Below are 20771 nucleotides of genomic sequence, written 5' to 3'. Positions count from 1 at the left end.
TTGAAGGGAGTAGATGTGCTGCTTCTGTCACATTTATGTTTATATACTTATTTATCTGATACTATTTTTCTGTTTCCTTTATCAGGTTTCAGAGCATAGGTGGTCTGAAATATACCATCCAGTGTGGTCTAGATTCTTTGGAAGGTTCTAGGAAAGTATTAATTGACCAACTTATCGAAATTGACCAAACAATGGAGAGGCCAAAGGATGATGATATTGAACGAGTGAGATATTGTCCAAACTGCAGTGGTGGGAATGGTCTTTTATGCACCCTCTGTGAACTAGATGGCCTATTTCAGGTTGGTTACACAATGTCTTTCATGAATTGCTGCCAAGTAAAGTTTGAATGCTAGTCTCCTCAATTATAAAAACTTTCAGGCATATGAGGCCAGGTTATTTCTTGTAAGGAAAGCAAATGATGGTGCTGTTTTTGGGTCATCTGAGGAAGTACTTGACTTGCAAAGGCAGAAAGTTGAGCTGAACAACTATTTTCGTGACAAGGAAACATCTACACAGCGGCATACTAGAGAAGCAGTACAGGTAACCAATAGATTTCATATATAAATTTCTGGATGGTTGGAATGTTTGTGGTTGCTTTATTTATGTTCATAGCTTCTTTTTCTTTTGTATTTTCCTTCTCATGTTTCTAAAGATCTACTAGTTTTATGAACTTTGGGGATCACTTGAATTTTTATGCATGTGAGCAGCAAAGTGGTCAGGTCAAATAATAGCACTACTTGTGCAACTAAAAGCAAAGTGATGTTGATGCTTCACAAACTCTAATGTAGGTGATTAAGATGCTTTTGAAAAAGAAATAAGCCAAGCCTTCATGAAGGACTTCTTTTTTCTAAAGCACTACAAATTCATCATCTATTTTAAACATGCTTCATAGATAATACTTCTACACTTCAAGACCTTTGATCGACATTGTAGCTTGATAAGGTATCTGCTGCTTTATTTTTCTATTATTGTATTTTTTATAGTATTAGATGTAAATGTTAATTAATGCTTCTAGTGAACTCTATGATGTTTTGGGATAACATGTTTCTACTTGCTTGATCTTTTGTTGCTTTTTGGATGCAGTCTTTCAGAAGTCCATCTTTCCTGGAGATTACTCTTCGGGTCATAAAAAGTTATTCGAGGGCATTGTTGGGAAAGCAGGATATGGAATCTGCGAAAAAGCACTTACTTCTTTTTGAGGTACAGGTTTTTTTCTGCTCTTTGTGGATTGATGCAATTAATCCATGGCCACTTTTTAAAGCATAATGAAAAAAATAATGCCTTGTTCATTTCACTTATTGCTAGCTGTTATCTGTTTTTCCCCTAGTTAGTTGAAGTATGTTAAAACTTCTTGTTCAATTAATTAGAAGTCATCTAGCTATATTATTAGATGATATCAAGTACAAATCTCAATACCATAAAATCTAAATGTGCCCCATAACACTTGTTCCCTGGAACATGCTTGGCAGACAAATTCAATTAGTTGTTTATGAATTTGAGAAATGCATTTGGAAATTTAGAGGACAAAGGCAAGTTGACAAGACAATTGTTTTGCCAAATGGAATCAAGTCTATTACAAGTTTCGCAACTCATCCAGGTTGGAAAAAACAAGGCCAATGCCATTTCCCTTCCTATGTAAAAAGAGATGTAAGAAAGAGAGCATGCAACCATCCTCGCTGCTGCATTGCTGCTGGCAGATTTAACTTGCTTTCCACTATGTCCATCACTTCCCTCAACCATTCTGCTAGTTTGGACCTTGGAGAGGATGAAGGGTCATGTATAATTACTGCTTTGTGTAATGGGAATGAGAAAAGAGTCATGTATAATTGCTGCTTTGTGTCTTAGATATTCATTTCCTCTCGGCTTCAATGTTCACAATAGAAACAAACACGTATTGAGAGCTTTATTATCAGGCTTCACTGTAGCATCGGCTATGTGCCTTTGTGGTTTCCCTAGAAGCCTAAAATATAGTGGCATGTTGCCTTGTTTCTTCTAGGTTTCTTTCTGTCTCCTTACAATTTTTGCCATACACTTTTAAAAATAATTTGTCAGTTTATTAATGTTGTTTGCCATATGTTGTGGTTCTCATATTGTTTCCCATGTTGGTTTTCCAGTGGCAGTAGTGGTTTCAGCTAGTGATGAATGGAGATGTTCTAGGTGAATGCTCCTGAAACCATAAGAAGTTTAATTAATGTATAAAATGAATAAATTACTAAATTCTACTTATAGTATCACTTGAAAGTAAAAGATTACTAGATATGCTACATTCTGGTGATGAGTATGGCTGACTTGGTAGCTGATCTGATTATGGGTCACTAAAGGACATGATTTGGTGTGTCACGTTGTGATTGATCATTAATCAAGCCTACATTAAGTTGATATTATGATAGATGTTATAACGACCCAAGACATCATGCAAAAGGGCTAGCTAGAAGTTGTTATTTGGGATCCTTGAACCTGTATAAATTCCCTGGATCTCCCTAATGCAATCACTGTTAGACTAAACACACACGTGCATAGGCCCTCACATACTCTTTCTGTTTAAGCCCTGGCATCCTGTTTTTTATATATTTTGCTGCATAGGGAAAGGTGAGATCGTTATTGACCTAATCTCATGGTGAAATACTCTATAGAAATGCAAGGTTTCTTATATGTATTAAACGTTCATACATTTTAGAAAAATAAAATTGATTATGACTTCATCAATGTGCTTAGAGAAAATACTGATCAAGTAAACTTGGAATATTAATTTTAATGAAATACAAATATTAATCATTTGAGAAGCTCCATTACCATATGTTTTCAACTCATTCTTATAGCAGTTTGTTAAAGATACTTAAGGGATCTAGTTTCTAAATTTGAATTTGCATGAGCATGATTTACAGTACCTACTGTTTTCCCCCAACTTATGTAAATTGTATTTTAAGATGTCTTCACCAAGTATTCTTGATGTTCTTTTATTAGATTGTTTATTTTGTCATGCTCTGCATAGGCTATGCGAAAAGAATTTTCTCAAGCCAGATTGTTGTCAATAGCTCAAGCTCAAGTATTGCGTGCTTATGATGAAATGAAAATGTCTTTGCAACGATTGCGCCTTAAGGAGACAGAGGATGAGACTGCTGCTATTAATGTGCTGAGTACAGAAGAACTAATTGCATCCAGTATGCATAATTCCAGTGACAAGTTTTTGGGTTTATCCTTATTGGCTCGCATCAAGGGACAACTCCGCTATTTGAAGGTGAAATCTTGAGCCCCTATAATGTACTCCATCTTTCTTTTGGTAAGCTGTGTCTGTAAACATGTACTGTATTTTACCATTTCCCTTTGTATGTGTGAGAGAGAGAATTTATTCTTATGTATATCGCATATGGTCAAAGATAAGATTCCCAAATTGAGAAAGGATGTTATAGAAGTGGATGATAGATTGTTGCAAAATATACCACATGTAATAGATTTTGAGCTTCCAATTCCTTTCAACATGTACAGAGGACCATCTGAAGTATCCAAAATAATGGAACCAACTTGGTTGAGTAGTTAACGGATTTATTGATGTAGCAGCACATAGTATAGTGATTAAATTGTAGAACTTACAAATCACAATAGTAAATAGAATGGATACAAAATAAAGTAAATAAATGAGTAATAAATTTATAAATTATAAGATAAGCTAATGCTATATTGCCTCTTTGCTTTTTATTCCTTTCAAGTGCTTTTCCAATTTATTTTTCAATTATGTGCCTGTATCACATCTAATGGAAAATCAATCTTAATACAAAGGGAAGGGATATGAACAAATTTTATTTTAATATGTATACTGATAGACAACAATAAGGACAAACAAAACATATAGATAGATATGTTAATAGAAATTGACAAATGAAAAAGACAAATGGCAATATTTTGCAATTAAACATAAAATAAACCTGGTTTTGTATTTTGCTATTTGTAGCAAGAAGTAACTTCTTTGATCTGCATAAAATAAAAAAAAAAAAAATTATGGAAGATAACAAATGGATAAACAAAAGTAAGAACAATCAAAGAGAGAAGAATAAAGAAATATAAGATTTTTCCTTCCTCATTTTTCAAATTATAAAATAAAATAGAAAAGATTGAAGATAAAAATGTACCTTCTTTTCCTTCATAGAAAGAAAAATATGAATAAATCCTATGGGAACTTTGTGAAATGGAAAATCACTATTTTTTCAAGTTGCTTTGAAATATGTTTTATGGATGTGCTTTATAAAATAAAAATTCAGTTAATAAAAATAGCTAGGAAAATGGAAAAATTAAGTTTCTAGTTGTTCTATATGAGAGCTACAAAGAGAATGGAAAAAAAAAGAAGCTGGATATACATCCATGAAATATTTTTCTTGTGAGAGCTAGGATGGGAGAAAACCCAACTGAAAATTGCGCATACATCTGTAAAATATGAAAACACAATTTAGGTCTTCCTCCTTTATATTCGTGAAAAGATAAAAGTTTAAATTAAGGTACAATATAATTTGTGACCGCAAAAGTTTGTTTTTTGCTGTTTCTTTTTCTATATGTGATTTTAGATAAGAAAGATATTTTACAAATAGGAGGAATATAGATTTCACTGGCAATAGTTCTTGTCAAATGGGAATTGGAGCATGTTGTGACACTACTCTAGGAAATGATAAATAGTCATCAGTAAGAAATACTAATTCTGTGTGCCACTCTTTTTTTCTCATCACATGGCAAGGAGGGAGTTGATGAAGGAGAGAATTTGAGATCTAAGTGGTTTGTTTTGCCACAAGGGATGAGCACAATTGTCCCATGGTGGTGATTGTGGGCAGCTTGTGCGTCCTGCATTCTCCCTATTAGTGCAATACATGGCGGGACACACATCATGTGCTGGCTTGTTGTTGCTAAAATCTTATGATTTATGACCTGGATCTCATGAACCAGATCAAAATGGTGGGAAAATGATCTCGATTCCTTCCTTGGATCAGGATCCTTTTAAGATCACAAGATTTAGATCTATATGATGCAATATACATTCCTTTGGATCATAGGATCCAGTATGATAATGTTATTTAGATTGTATATCATGTGGTCTGTTTTCTACACGTTCTTCAACTATGTGGTTCTTAAGTTACTTATCACTAATAATTCTTAAATAACAAAATTAGAAAGTCTATTCATGGAATTAAAAATAAGGTGCATGTCTTTGTGTTTGTATAGTCATATGTTACTGTCTTATCATTGTTTGTTCTAAAGCATTTTATATAAAAGGATAATTAAATTAACAGAAAGTACATAAATGATAAATATAATGACTAACCAAATAAAGTGTTCATTTCACTATAAATACTAATTACTATTTATGGGCCTAAATGGGTGAAAGCTAGACTTCTTGTATGTATGCTTTTGACTCCCTTCATCCACTTTATAGCATTTAAATTTCAAATTTATTTTATATTTTGGAATTTTTGAAAAAAATAAGGAAAAAAATCTTACAATCTGTGATTATTCCAATCTGATCTACCCATCTCTATAATGTATGACTCCATCTTAATCTTAACAACATTGCTTGTGCTCCATAGTCCGTAACGATTAGGGTTGCATAGTGAGGTAGACCCATTTCATTTGAGGTATACCTAAGTGGAAAGAGATGATCAGGCTTAAAGTTGCATACACAATGAGAGTTTTATCAAGGAAATCTGCCTTCGACTTGTTGATGCTTATAAGAAAGGGAGCCAAGGAGAATGGGGTGCACGGCTGGGCTTTAATGTCACCTGGATAGATCGGTGTCCTCAAGTTCAAACACGGCCTTCTCCAAAAACCTAGGCACAGGGACATACATACATACATACATACATATGCACACATACATACATACATGTACATACATACATACATACATGTACATACATACATATATATATATATATATATTTGTGTGTGTGTGTGTGTACATATGTACATGCATATTACACACTTGGAATTGTAGATGCTAACAAATAAATTCAATGGAGTATCCATAAGTGTGCAAGTTATTTAATTTATTTTCTAGATTTATTTAAAGTTACTTAAAATGTGTTAAGATATGTAATAACTAACCATGATACACTTATAAAAATATAATGGTATTTCACTTATGTATTCATATAACTATGATAACTTTATATGGAAAGTATGATGACATTTTGCTTAAATAGTCCATATCAGCGTTTGTCGAACCGCTCTGAATCAGACGGTTCAGAGCATTCCGAGCTATATTGGTGACAATCTAGGACAATTTGGCCAGACAAATCGGAATGCCGGATGAGGGAGAGGGAAAAAGAGGAAGAGAGAGAGGAGGGAAGGGAAAAAGGGAACGAGATTGTCAGAGGTCGATGGTGGCCCATCAAGACTGCTAGAGGGCTGTAGAGGCCTCCACGGTTCGGTGTCATCTGATAGGGCATTTAATTGAGGGATATAGAGAGAGGGGTAGCGATGATGTCGGAGGGAGGTGCAGTCAGTGGAGAGGCTGCTGGAGGGCACCAGATGGCGGTCGTGCCATCGGGCTGTGAAAAATGTGCGAGCAGACCGCAGTTGTAGAGAAGGGGCAACCGCCTCTGTTCAGTTCATCATATTTTTTAAAAAACGATGATGAATAGTAAAATCGGCAATGGATTTATTGGTTCTGTTGTTTCAGAATTTTTTTAAAAAATAGAGAAATAGTGAATCTGGTAATGAATTTGCTGGCTCTGTTGTTTCAGATTTTTTTTTAAAAAATAAAGAAATAGTGAATCCAGCAATGGGTGTGCCTGCTTCATTTAAGTGAAGCCGGTAAATCCATTGTCGATTTCATCGTTGTTGGGGTTTTTTTAAAAAAAAATCCAGTGAAATAAGGGCAATTGTCCTTGTTTCACGTGCGTGGCACCGCAACCGCAATTGCATTGTTCGGTGGCCATGGTGGCTGGCTAGAGGCCCTCCGACGGCCTCTCCGGCATCTTCCCTTCCCCCCCTCTCTCTCTCGGCTGAGATTTGGTGGAGGAAGCGGAGGCCTTGGCGGCTCTCTAAGCGTGCCCATGGCTCGCCTATGATCACCGCCGGTGTCTCCTCCAGCCACCCTATTCCTTCCCCTTCTCGCTCCCCCTCCCTCCCCCTCCCCTCCCCTCTTTCTCTTCTTTCCTCCTCTCCAGTTCCCTTCTTCTCTTCTATGTTAGTTCGTGCCAGTCCAATCCATTATGGACCCATATCGACTTGTATGATCGGCCGACTAGCATGGGTTTTGATTCCGGTTCCGCCGACCTTGATCCATATACTTGATATCTTTGAGAAATATGAGCATACTTTTTTGGATCAAGTATCCAAAAGATCTTCATGATGGTTAACTTAAAGCGTCTAGCTGTAAAAACCAAGAGTCTATTGCAGAACACTCTGAAAAGAAAGAGTCAAGTGCTGGTAACATTTTTCTAATGTTAGTAGGGCACTTCAAAGTGGAATGTCAGTTCATGTTGCGTTTTTGTGCCAAATCTGAGTGTCCAAAAGTAACAGCATTTCAGTTAGCTTAAAAATGGAGCATTCAGGTAACAGAGGTGCACTTTAAAGGTAAGGAAGTCGATATGATGTGTAGAAAAATCAAAGAGCCTTTTATTGGATTGGATATGGTGGGTACTATTACGGGTGAGTCTTCGTACACTGATAAGTTACTCCATTGTGACTTGGAGGTCATGAATTCAAAATACGGAAATAGCCTTTCCGCATGCAGCGATAAGACTGTACACCTAACCCTTTCCAAACCTGCAATGGAGCGAGTCTCATGGCACTGGGTCATCTTTTTTTAGATGGTGGGTGCTATTAGAGAGAAAAATGAGTGAGATATTGAGATTGGATTTGGAAAGTTTATACTTAAGAACAAGGATTAAGATACCGGCATGGTTTGCTAACATGACTTGGCATGGATCATGGCATGCTGGTCCATGCCATGCCATGCACGTGCTAACACGTGCCAGGTGTCAGCACATGCATGGTGCAGCCAGCACTAACCCATGACCTGCATGGGCACCAATATTGGCTTTTAGATTTATTGCATAAAATGATGAAAAAACAATCATGGGATTTTTTCGAGACTGATATGTTAAAATTTAGAGTGAAATCCTAAGAGGCCGATCACCTATATATTAGGCCACAAGTAATTGAACACATAATACTACACACCACATACAAATTGGGAAAGTGAGAGCGAGAGAGATTGAGAGGTTGGGGGGATGGGGATTGGCGAGTTTTGGCTAAGGTCCTAGCAAAGTGGTGGATAAATGACTCAGCAACTAATGTATCAGTTCTTATGTTTATGAAAGTCTAAATAATTGAATTGTTTGGTACAAGTTTTGCAAGACTAACTGAGAAAGGGTCACTTTTTGAAAAGAAACTGAAACTATCATTTTTGTTTGGTGAAATATAAAATAGGAGACTTTCAAAGGAATAGAGTAGAATCATGAAGGTACCATTCTATAATAATAGACATCATTCATATTTGCACAAATTATCATGAAATCAATCTTTCTACTCATATATAAATTGTAAGAGAGGCAGTAGAGCAAAAGCAAAGATGAAGGCACCTATGCTTCTAAGAGATCAGAATGACTTCTTTTTCCATAAAGGTTTACCATTGACAATTGTTTCTGATCTATGCAATTAATGGATAAAGCAGAGTGAAAGTTTAACATGATTGAATTTCAATATTGAAATAGCTTATGATAGAGTATCAAGATTGATTATTTGCTTGTTGTTGAGGAACAAATGAATATATTGGAAATTTGTTACTTTGAAGAGCAATCATAATTATATGAACTGCTTTGGAGTAAAAAGACTGTTGAGTCAATTTTTTTCCCACCATGCAAATGATCATGCAAAGTTCTATCAAATTTAAGTTCTTGATTTTACAGGTTAGTTTAATTCCATAATTTTTTACACTTGTAATTTAGATGCACTAATTGCTGATATCTGATAAAAAATCCATTGCCTTATACCTTTTATCATGAAACTTTTCCAGTTTTATTATTTGTCTAACAAATTGCTTTTTCTGTCTTTGATATCTTTATGTGACAATTTGGAGCACCAACCATCTTGCTTAGTTTTCCTTTTTCTTAAATCCTGAAAATACCTTTTTTCCAGGGTATGATGCTTTCTAATAAGAAAACACAGCATGAACAAGTTAATTCATTGCCCAAGCCTCAAGATACAAATAATACGGCAGCTTCTTCGCTTGCAAGGGAAGAAAGCCTTTACAAAACTGATGATGAGCCTTGCCCTATTTGTCATGAGGGACTTGGCAATCGAAAGATGGTGTTTCAATGTGGACATGTTATTTGCTGCAAATGTAAGTGTCCATATTTTTATTTTAATTGTGCAGTTTAAATTCCATAATTTCAATTTTATATTCATGTTTATGTCTTTGTTCTGACAGAGTGTTAGGTGAAACTAGGAAAGAATCTAGAGTTTCAGTTTTTTAGTAAGTGGCTTTCTTCGAAATGAGCAATGTCAGTGTTTGGATGGTGAAACCACTGGTGGAAGATGTAAAGTTTCAAGAATATGATTAATCTCTCTTTTTTAGATGGCTATATTTGAGCACTAAGTTCTTTAAGGTGGGCATTTAAATATATAAATTGTGCTTCTCAGGTACTCTCCATGCTGAGAGTAGTTCTTGATTATTTGAAAATCTCCTTGGCTACCCACAACTTCTTCTAACCATTATACTCATATTCATTCAGGTGAACAAAGTTGTGGGATAGATGCTCTTCTTCTTTGATTAGTCTTTTATAGTTTATACATTCTTCACCTTGTTGAAATGCTTCCTGTGGAGTTGGCCTGACAAAAAAAGTTACTGTCATTATGATGTTATTGACATTTTATCGTAGTAATATCTTGTTGAACTCATAATTTGTGTGGATTGCAATCTCAATCGATAATCAATATTAGCACATGCAAAGTTATTTGTTAGGGTAGATTTTCCCAAACATGCACGGATAACAAATGAATTAGTTAATAATCGTGCTTTAACTTTGAATGATGCAATTAGATCATTGTTTTCCAATTACCATATTTGGATTTTTAGAACCTACTCCAAGATCGATTTAGAAGTTAACATTATAAATAATTTGAGAACCTTAAGAACTAAGGATCAATAATAATGTGTGAACAAAGTGCAGCTATTGGCTTTCAAGAAATTTAACATACATAAGTTGCAGGGTTAAAAACATATTTCTTGTTAAAGATTGTTGATAAATATTCCTGCTTGAACTTGAAGGATTGTAGAAGATGAAAGCATAGTAATTTAAAGATTTTTTTGGATCGAGGAAGATCCAATCATCCGATAATGATGTTACTGGTTAAATTGGATAAATGAATATTGTCTTGTTTCTAGGGCTAAAACCGGATCGGATACAGATCAAATATCACCATATCCATATCTGTATTTGTTTTGTTTGACGAATACAAATACGGATATGGATATTATTCGAATGCAAAAATTTATATCCATATTTGTTTTAAATAGATACGGATACAATTCAGATACTGAAAGTATAAATATAATTACAAATACTACTTAGATATTAAACTTTATGACTATAGAATCAAAGATATTATTAGACAGATGATCAATCAAGTTAATAACATGTTTATATAGTTGTATATTTCTCCTAAAAATTAATAATTATTATATAAAACTATATAGAATTATATGTAGATTCGGATATTTGGATACGGATTGGATAGTTTTCTATCCATAACCATATCCATTTTTCTTTGACAGATATTGTTAGGATTTGACGCCTCGAGATTCAGCCCACATTGAGCCCACAGTGAGGTTCGCGGCGAAAAACGGAGTCCAACGAGACCAAGAACACCTGAAACGGAGCTTGGATGGAGGAGATACGAGCTTTCGAAGTCGGCACGAAAATCGAGGCGACGGAGGATCGCCGGCGACCGGCGGCGGCGCCGGGACGCGCGACCCAGGCCCGCGCGCGGGGGGCCTGCGGCCCAGGCGGGCACGCGGCCCAGCCGGGCGCGCGGCCCAGGCGCGCGCAGGCCCGCGCGCAGGCGCGGCCCAGGCGCCCGCGCGCGCGGGCCGGCCCAGGCCAGTGGGCCTGCTGGCCCTTGCCCCGGTCCACCGTGGACCGGGTGGTCCACAGCCCGGTCTGTGGACCGCGTGGGCGTTTCCCACGCGTTTCTCGCGGTCCACGGTCCTATTTCGTGGACCGGAGCGCGATCTAAGGGTCGAGGACGCTCCCGGTCTTGATCCAACGGTCCGGAGGGGTTTTTGGTTTTGTTTAGGATTCCTAATCCCTCTCTAATCAAGTTTAAACAGTGTTTATGCCTTTAAAAGGCCTGTGAGGCACAGAGAGGTGCTGCGGTTCGGTTTCTCGCCGCCGTACGAATCAGAGGAGAGAGAGAGGCGAGGGCGCTGTGAGAGAAGGAGCAGGAGGCTCCTGGACAGCGGTCGCCAGGCTCTTCAGGGGTTCAGGGGGTCTCCAAGAGAGAGAGAGCTTTTGTGAGGGGAACTTCATGTGAGAGATAATTGGGTGTACAAGGGTTGAGGGTGAGGTCTCCTCTTGTAAAATTTTCTTTTCATAGTGAAGTTTGTATGCCCCGTGGAGGCGAGCCCTTTTGTGGCTGATCCACGTATTTTGATTGTTTTTCCTTTTGTTTTGTTTCTTCTTTCTTCCTGTTGCATCGCGTGGTACTGAAAGGATCTTGGGAGGTGGTGTCCTGGCCAGACATCCACCCAACAAGTGGTATCAGAGCAAGGCGGTATAAGGACGCAGATTGTAGCGGTGGTGAGCAAGACTGAAGATGGAGAAAACAGGAACAATCAGGATGGAGATCAACAAGTTTGATGGTAAGAGCAATTTCTCCTTGTGGCAGGCAAGGGTGAAGGACGTGCTCATCCAACAGGGGTTGATCGATGCTCTCTTGTGCGATGAGAAATCGACCACCATGGAGGTGCGGGATTGGAAACGGCTACAGATGCAGGCGGTGAGTACCATCCGTATGTACCTGGCGGATGAGGTGGTGATCCATGTGCTGAGCGAGACTTCCCCGACGGTGCTGTGGTCGAAGCTCGAGGAGTTGTACATGGCGAAGTCTCTCACCAACACTCTTTTCCTCTGGAGGCAGTTTTACCAACTGCGGATGACTGAGGGACAGAGCGTGCAGGAGTATTTGAGCCACTTCCAGAAGATCCTCACCGACCTTCTCAGCGTTGGCGAGAACGTTGAGGAGAAGACCAGGGCGCTGGTTTTGCTGGCGTCGCTTCCTTCTTCGTACGAGTCCTTGGTGACTGCTCTTCTAGTGGGGAAGAGCACTATCAAGATGGACGAGGTCACCGCGGCGATACTCCAGAACGATGTTCTCAGGAGGGAGAACCCAGCTTCGAGCTCAGGTGTCGATAGCTCAGCTTTGGTGGCTTCTGGAGGTGCAGGAGGCGGTAGACGGAGCGACAGGAGATCGCATCGAGGGCGGTCTAAGTCCAGGAGGGACTTGAGCAAAACCAGGTGTTACCGGTGTGAGGAGTTGGGGCATCTAGCCAGAGATTGCCCTCAACTGAAAAATCGGACGGTGGCTGCTGTAGCGACGGCCGGCAGTGATTTAGATGGAGATGTCTTCGAGATATCTGACGAGGTATCTACTTCTTCCTAGCAGTGGATATTAGATTCTGCATGCCCCTATCATGTGTGTTGCAGAGAGGAGCAGTTTGACTCCCTGGAGAACAGTGAGAGCACTGTATATCTGCCGAATGGATCGAGCTGTGCGATCAGAGGCATTGGGACGGTCAGCTGGAGGACACATGACGGTGTAGTGAGGAGATTGGGGGAGGTCCGATACATACCCGATTTCAGGCGGAATCTTATCTCACTTAGCAGACTGGATTCGAGAGCTACAGGACGGTAGCTGGTGAAGGAATCCTGAGGGTGCTACGCGGCGATAGGATTGTGCTGGAGGGGAAGAAGGGGAGCAGAGGACATTATTACCTGGCAGGGAGCCCAGTGCGAGGTGGAGCATCGGGAGCCAGGTGGAGCCCAGAGCGAGGTGGAGCTCCAGGAGGCGGATCGGGCACGAGACAGGAGACTCGGGAGGACGAGAGGCGACGTCGCAAGGTAAGATTCCTATTGCCGCAGGATGATGCCCCGAGCAGGTCTCAGTCAGGAGGAGCACAGCATACGACGGAGATGGGATCGAGCAGCCTGGCTCGACTCCATGTTTGCCCATCCATGATCAGCAGGCGATTGCCCCAGGGCATGGGGGCGAGGAGATCCAGAAGCTCTCGGAGTTTGGAGGTGGCCGAATATCGAGTCGAGGTGGAGATTGTTAGGATTTGACGCCTCGAGATTCAGCCCACATTGAGCCCACAGCGAGGTTCGCGGCGAAAAACGGAGTCCAACGAGACCAAGAACACCTGAAACGGAGCTCGGATGGAGGAGATACGAGCTTTCGAAGTCGGCACGAAAATCGAGGCGGCGGAGGATCGCCGGCGACGCAGCCGCAGGCGGCGGCGCGCGGGACGCGCGATCCAGGCCCGCGCGCGGGGGGGCCTGCGGCCCAGGCGGGCGCGGCCAGCGGGCGCGCGGCCCAGCGGGCGCGCGGCCCAGGCGCACGCGGGCGCGCGGCCCAGGCGCGCGCAGGCGCGGCCCAGGCGCCCGCGCGCGCGGGCCGGCCCAGGCCAGCGGGCCTGCTGGCCCTTGCCCCGGTCCACCGTGGACCGGGTGGTCCACCGCCCGGTCTGTGGACCGCGTGGGCGTTTCCCACGCGTTTCTCGCGGTCCACGGTCCTATTTCGTGGACCGGAGCGCGATCTAAGGGTCGAGGACGCTCCCGGTCTTGATCCAACGGTCCGGAGGGGTTTTTGGTTTTGTTTAGGATTCCTAATCCCTCTCTAATCAAGTTTAAACAGTGTTTATGCCTTTAAAAGGCCTGTGAGGCACAGAGAGGTGCTGCGGTTCGGTTTCTCGCCGCCGTACGAATCAGAGGAGAGAGAGAGGCGAGGGCGCTGTGAGAGAAGGAGCAGGAGGCTCCTGGACAGCGGTCGCCAGGCCTTCAGGGGTTCAGGGGGTCTCCAAGAGAGAGAGAGCTTTTGTGAGGGGAACTTCATGTGAGAGATAATTGGGTGTACAAGGGTTGAGGGTGAGGTCTCCTCTTGTAAAATTTTCTTTTCATAGTGAAGTTTGCATGCCCCGTGGAGGCGAGCCCTTTTGTGGCTGATCCACGTATTTTGATTGTTTTTCCTTTTGTTTTGTTTCTTCTTTCTTCCTGCTGCATCGCGTGGTACTGAAAGGATCTTGGGAGGTGGTGTCCTGGCCAGACATCCATCCAACAGATATGGATATGGATACGGATATAAGTTGGATCCTCAAATTTCTATTCATATCCGAATTATTCAGATACGAAAACGGATCCGGACGGATAATATCTATACCACTTTCACCCCTACTTGTTTCTGAATATTTACATTTTTGTTTGTAATTTTTGAATATTTCTAAATACCAATTGCATGTGCACCCGCATGCCACTTATGCGCTGTGTAATAACCCAATGATTGGCATATGGTGGACATTTTTTAGAGCCTTGTTGTTTTTTATCTAGTGAAAGATGCAGTCTCGGGGTACTCATCAAGGTTAAAGTTATTCTTGGAGGTTGTCTTGACTCTTAAGCATGGAACAGCCTTATCAAAGATCAATAGAATGAAGGATTTTTGAGGTGAGGTTTGACAACACAAAGGATGGAGCCAGATTTCACCCTTAGGGGGAGCTAACTGTTTTCTTTAGGTTGTTAGCAATCTCTGTTTTGCCTATTTAACAATGCACAATTGAATTTGAATCTATTTTGCCTATGTTGATAGTGATCCATTATGAAGTGGTATATCACTTGAAGGGATCAATTTTCTATAGAAGAAATTCATCATTAATTCTAAATGCGGCATAAGAAACATACTAAAAAACCAACACACAAAAAAAGAAAAAAATTGCACACATGTTCATAGCATGTGGCAAGATTAAAATTCATAAAAAAATTTGTATTTCATACATTTTTTAGAAGGAAGATGATAGAAAGAAGGGACCCACTTGTTCAGATGCAATGTATGATGATTTCACTAGCAAGAGAATGTTGTACAAAGGACAATCTGAGATAGAGAGAAGCGACAAGCCTTCTTAAGCCCTCAAAAAGTAGTCTGGTGGTTCAGTCTTCTGAATTTAACTGGGATTGCTAATATTTGAATACAAAGCAAGATCCACCCATTCTCCTTTGCCTTTATCAATCCATCCCTTCTACTCAGTCATGGGTGTTGGCAGGGAATTTGGAATATTGGTTCTTGTGGGGCATCAAGACAATAGGAAGTCACTGGACGGGACTAGTAAGGTACGGCACTGCATCATGGAAGATATCAATTAGATAAGAAAACTATGGAATATGGGCAGAGTTAAGGAGGCACTAAGGCGAATGTTCCAATTAATCATTGACTTCAAGAGAGTCAAAGAGATGAGCAAGGAGCTGTAATAGGAAAAGATTCCAATTAGAGAAGATTTAGATATGTATTTAGAATATATATAAGTTGATAGGTAGGAAAGTGGAGGGTTTCTTGATCACAGTATAGTGGAAAGAGTTAAGTATCTTAAATAAATAACATTGTTTGCCCCTTTTTTTTGTTTGAGAGAGAGGGGGGGGGGGTTTGCCGAGTGGAGAGAAAGGTGATGTAGGCAGAAAGGCCCATTAGGATCTGAAGGATGGTTGTGATGGGGATGCCTCCGACTGTGGGGGTTTTGGCTCCTTTTGGTGACCATCTCCTTTTGCCCTTGGCAATGCAAAATACCAAGCCACCATGCTTTTGCCCAACCAAATGGAGATTCTTTTATTAAATATTTAATATTTTGATGGAGATCTAAAGCAGCAAGTATCACATTGTCAATTACTTCCTAGCTGGAGAAGTTTCCTTCTCTTCGTGGTAAGTATCCATCAAGGTACCATAACAGAGACAATTGAAGACTGGTTACCGTGGTTCCAAAATCTCAGACAAGGGTTGGCCAGCCAGGAATGTGGACATTTGGGCCTAAAAAGAAAAGGATATTTAGACTGTTCCTATATTTGGGACCATTGGAACTGTCAGAGTTGGGTAACCTTCCACTTTAAACCATGAGAATATTGATAAAAGTGGGTTGAGTTGTATGACTGCTACTCCGAGTAGGATTTTAATTACTTAGGAAAGTATTGCAAAAGGAAATTGGATCAATTTATAAAGTTATAAATTGAGCTATAATTTGAGTCAACTTGTGTAGTTGAGTATCTAAAATTCTACATGCATATATCGTAAAAAAGTATTGGTTTTGCTTCACAATTTTCCTTTCTGGACACTTACTCCAGCCCTTGACTCTGATCTAACAGGGTCACGACCTGTTGAGTATTTTAATTTCTCTGATCTACAGGTTTTCACTCTGTCATGGGTGCTTCAAGGACCCTGCATGACATCATAACATGGAGTGTGATGGTCCTGAAGATCATTTCGAAGTGCCCTCCAGCATTTCTGAGAAACATAGAGGATAACATTTGATCCTTATTATGCTCATGAAATAACCATGCTTCTTCACTTTTAAGTTGGATGGAGTCTGGAAGTCAAGCATTCCCTGACGTCGCAATGAAGTTCATCTGTTTCTCAAGGTGTGACTGTCATAAGAAGTCATAAGAAATTCAAATGTTGTGGTCTTTTAGAGAAGGTGAGATGCAGCTGCCATGCTATAAGGAATTTGTAGATTGGTAGCTCACTGGAAAAAGCTGTGATCTTGATCTGGAGAATATCCTCCAGTGAACAGGATCTGTTTTGAGCAACATCCATGACCACTTGTCTCCCTTTAACCCCTAGACATTATTAATGATGTGATTGGCAAGCATATGAAAGACTTTCATAAGTTATCCATTAGAAGGATGGTTACTTTAGAGGATCATAAGCTGTAATCCTTCTTTATGGCTTCCTTAGACATGAAAGTCCTTGTTGGCTATCAAATTTGCACAGCCAAGGCTCAGAATAACCATGACAACTTCTAGTATATCTATGATCATTTGTTAAGAGGCTGGATTTGAATACATTATAAATGTAACTGACCCATCATAAGACCACTAACTTGCAGAACTAATCCAATAAGAGAATATTTTGACTTGGGCTTTGTCTTTTATTGCTTCCGTCATAGGCTGGCAAGAATTTTAACAGCAACTGATGAGATGGCAGCCTTGAATTTTTTTTGGCACCAATTCTAGAGGGTTAACATTTGGTTGACAGCTGCGCAATCCTTTGACAGAGCCTTCTCTCCTTAGAATTCTGCTCTATAGCCAATCTGATAGTGGGTGAAAAAAGGCTTGGATGCTGATTATGACAACAAAGATGACAACTGGAAATGAGCTGAAAATAAAGTTCCAGGGTATCTTAGCGTTCATCATTTATGAGATGGATGGGAAGGGCTGCATCATGGATTCCTAGGTTCTTTCTAGAGTTTAATCTTATGCTGTTCATGATTCGATCATTTATGCCTTGCAAATTCTTTAGTTTGACCTTCTTCATATTCTTCAATTTTGGAACATCACTCCAGGACATCCTGCCATCTGTGGTCTATCAGTTGGACCCATATATAGGACCTGACTTGGAGGACCCTTCTAAATAGTACTTAAGACTCCATAATCATTATTCTTTAGGGCCATCAAAAGATCCTGCTAATTTACAAGAACAAGCCACATAGGTTGTCTCATACTTGGGACCATGTTGAATTATTTTAATGTTCTTTTTCATATGGGGATTCTGACCAAATAAATGTAATATTTCATATAAATATATTGGCAAATAATTGCATGTTATTACCTTGTTTACTATTAACCATCTATTTTTAATTTTTTTGCACTAAAGTTGTTTCTCTACTATTTCGTATAGATATCCAAAACAATTATATATTTCCAGTTTAACCTCTGAATTTTCTTGTTCCTTTCAGCATGAATATTAGAGTTGGATAACATGAATTGTTTGTGTGAATTTACTTCTCCTTTCTGATATAACTCAGTTGCATGACTCCAAATGTTTCTTTGGCACCATGCTTGAATATTTGCAGGCTGTCTTGAAATGACTGAACTGGCTGTTGTGCGTTCTGGAAAGTGTCCTCGGAAATGGATTATGTGTCCCACATGCCGTCAACGCACAGACATTGAGAACATTGCATATGTGGCTGAGAAACAAAATACTGGTGATGCTTTGAGAATGTCAGATGCTTGCCAAATTGAGGATGTGTCAGAAAGTTCTATACTAGTTCAAGGCTCTTATGGAACAAAGGTCTTTCTTTTATTGCCAATTATACTGCTATTTCTCAATCAAAGTGATAGAAGAAAAATAAATTTGAAAGCACTTCCTACTTCATTGTAGTCAAGATTTGAAGAACTAAAATAACTATACATTGTAGGAATTTACCAGTTTTTTTGGATATACCATTTATGATCTTCAGTTTAATAAGAGAGTGCTAATTACTGTGCCCTCAATATTTTATGATACAGTTCATATGTGGATAAATGATGGAGTGACTAAGATTCTTGTGAATATCAGGCTTGCAAATTATAAATTCTCTTAGACTTGGTTGTGTGATTTGTGGTAATTTATCTATGAAACCATTCACTTTCTGCTCCTAGCATAGCTGGTTAACTCATTCAAATGGATCAATTCAAACTGCTAAGATACCATAAACTGATTTTACATTTAAACTGATGGCTGAGCAAGATTTAGAGCAGTATGCAAATTGAAGGCAATATATGCCAACTGGAAAAAAAGAAAAAGAAAAAAGAAGGAAGTGAACGATGATTTGAAGGAAAAGAAACAAGAAGAAGAAAAGAAGAGTGGGACAAGAGGTCTTTCTGCATGGCTTGGAAGGAGGAAAGGACAGATGTCACAAAGTTAGATGGTTAGTTCTTTGGCGCTTTAAAGCTTTCATGATGGATTTGAACATCTATCTACAGACTAGGTCTTTCTAGTGCCATAGGTATTCAGCTTATATCCCAGATCCCATAAATGGTCCATAAAGTAATACAAGACATGACCATCTGACATTCTACACAATAATTAATAGATAGTGTGTTGCATGTACTTTGGTTGTCATAATCAGTAAAAGAATTCCTCTTTAATTTACTTGAAGATGCTAAAATTTAATTGGACAATTTAAATATCTTGTATAAATGTTAGTAACTCGTCTACCTGTTACAATAGAAACCAAATCTGTCTATAATAAAAATAACATAGTTTCCCTTGCTTGTTTTCTCATGCATTTAGTGAATGTGGAATCATAACCTATCCTTTTTCAAAGCATGCCAATAAGACATGGTACACAGGCCAGCACAAGCATGGTATGTAATAATCCTTAACAATTTGCAGTCCATGTCTTAGGTAGAAACCTTCTATATTATTGTTAAACGAGTCGGGAGCTGATGCTTGTGCAAGACGCTTTTTAGTCATTGATATTTAGGTGTATTTAGGTTGTCCTTCTTCTTAAAGCACACCTTCTCTGATCCCCTACCTTGAACAAACACAGAGAGGTGGAAAAGCATCACAATGTTCCATGGATTAATAAACAAGCCTGGTCTATCATATTGTGATTATCATTCATTTTTTCCCATTTTTTTAGGCACTGGATCTTCAATTGAAACTCGTTTTCCAGTCAAAAGAAGTAATGTGTACATGTGTGTATATTTATATATATGATATTATATTCATCAAATCCTGACAATAAAGAGTCTTCAATGGAAAGGTTTTTATCAAACTAATCGATGTGGTCTATGTAATTGTGAGGGTGAATCTCTAGCTCTTATGGTTAAGTCTTATGATACTTATATGAGTAATGACCTTTTTAGGAGATTGTTTACTAGGTCAATGTGTTGATCACGCTCTAGTATTTATATTTATAATTATATTTTTATTGTATTTGTGGTTGTGTTTATGTTATGTTCAATCCTTTGTTGAGAATTTGCATTCTGGTCACTCATCTATCAGAATTGGTTGCTCACCTGTTGTTTTCGCATTTTAGGCAGTTAATATGATGATAAAATAATTAAATAATATTAAGTTTCAATATGAAGCTCTGAGCAATTATGTTTTGCATATATTTAATCAAAAACCAGCACACCATGTTCATGGTTTTGCATAACAAACAAAGAGATCCTAATTCTGAATCCTTTTCCATGAATTTCTGCCTGTGCAGATTGAAGCAGTCACAAGAAGAATCTTGTGGATAACATCAAAAAACCAAGAGGCGAAGATTCTTGTCTTCTCCAGCTGGAATGATGTTCTTGATGTACTGGCACATGCATTGGCTGCAAACAATATCACATATATTCGGATGAAAGGAGGGAGGTAAACAATTTGCAGCTGCATTTGTTTTGAGCATCATATTTTTGTTGCAGTGGGAACCAAACAAGTTTTATTCTCTTGAACGAAAAACCTCTGCCATGCATTCTTGAGAATCAATTCTTACACTGTGAACAGAATAGGGCACAAGAAAGAGAAAAAGGATGAGAGCTACCTTGCCACTAACATCAATCAGAAACTGCTCCCACATGATTAACTCAATAAAGCAATTTGTTGCCCTGACTCAGAGTTTATAAGTATCATTAAACATGTGCTTCATGCTTTGAGATCATTAAGATTGTAGGCATCATCAATATTTTTTATTCTCTATTTGCGAGTCAAAATCATGCTTTATGAATATTTTTTCCAAAACTTGATCATTGGTTTGCTGATATTCTTCTGGCTTT

General features: G+C 39.2%; 1 protein-coding gene across 2 annotated transcripts in view; it reads left to right on the top strand.

The window, feature by feature from the left end:
• The window catches only part of LOC105044839 (uncharacterized), a 51363-nt gene that overhangs the window by 28951 nt on the left and 1641 nt on the right, over nucleotides 1–20771 (top strand). For both annotated transcript variants that reach the window (XM_019850760.2, XM_010922867.2), the window contains 7 exons: nucleotides 86–299; nucleotides 379–540; nucleotides 1084–1200; nucleotides 2993–3238; nucleotides 9127–9331; nucleotides 18092–18309; nucleotides 20219–20370. In XM_019850760.2, the coding sequence (XP_019706319.2) occupies nucleotides 86–299; nucleotides 379–540; nucleotides 1084–1200; nucleotides 2993–3238; nucleotides 9127–9331; nucleotides 18092–18309; nucleotides 20219–20370 (1314 nt within the window). The remainder of the gene's footprint in view (nucleotides 1–85; nucleotides 300–378; nucleotides 541–1083; nucleotides 1201–2992; nucleotides 3239–9126; nucleotides 9332–18091; nucleotides 18310–20218; nucleotides 20371–20771) is intronic.

The sequence above is a fragment of the Elaeis guineensis genome, chromosome 5 (assembly GCF_000442705.2).
Source record: "Elaeis guineensis isolate ETL-2024a chromosome 5, EG11, whole genome shotgun sequence".
NCBI classification, from domain to species: Eukaryota; Viridiplantae; Streptophyta; class Magnoliopsida; order Arecales; family Arecaceae; genus Elaeis; species Elaeis guineensis.
This window is presented reverse-complemented; position numbering and strand designations above follow the sequence as displayed.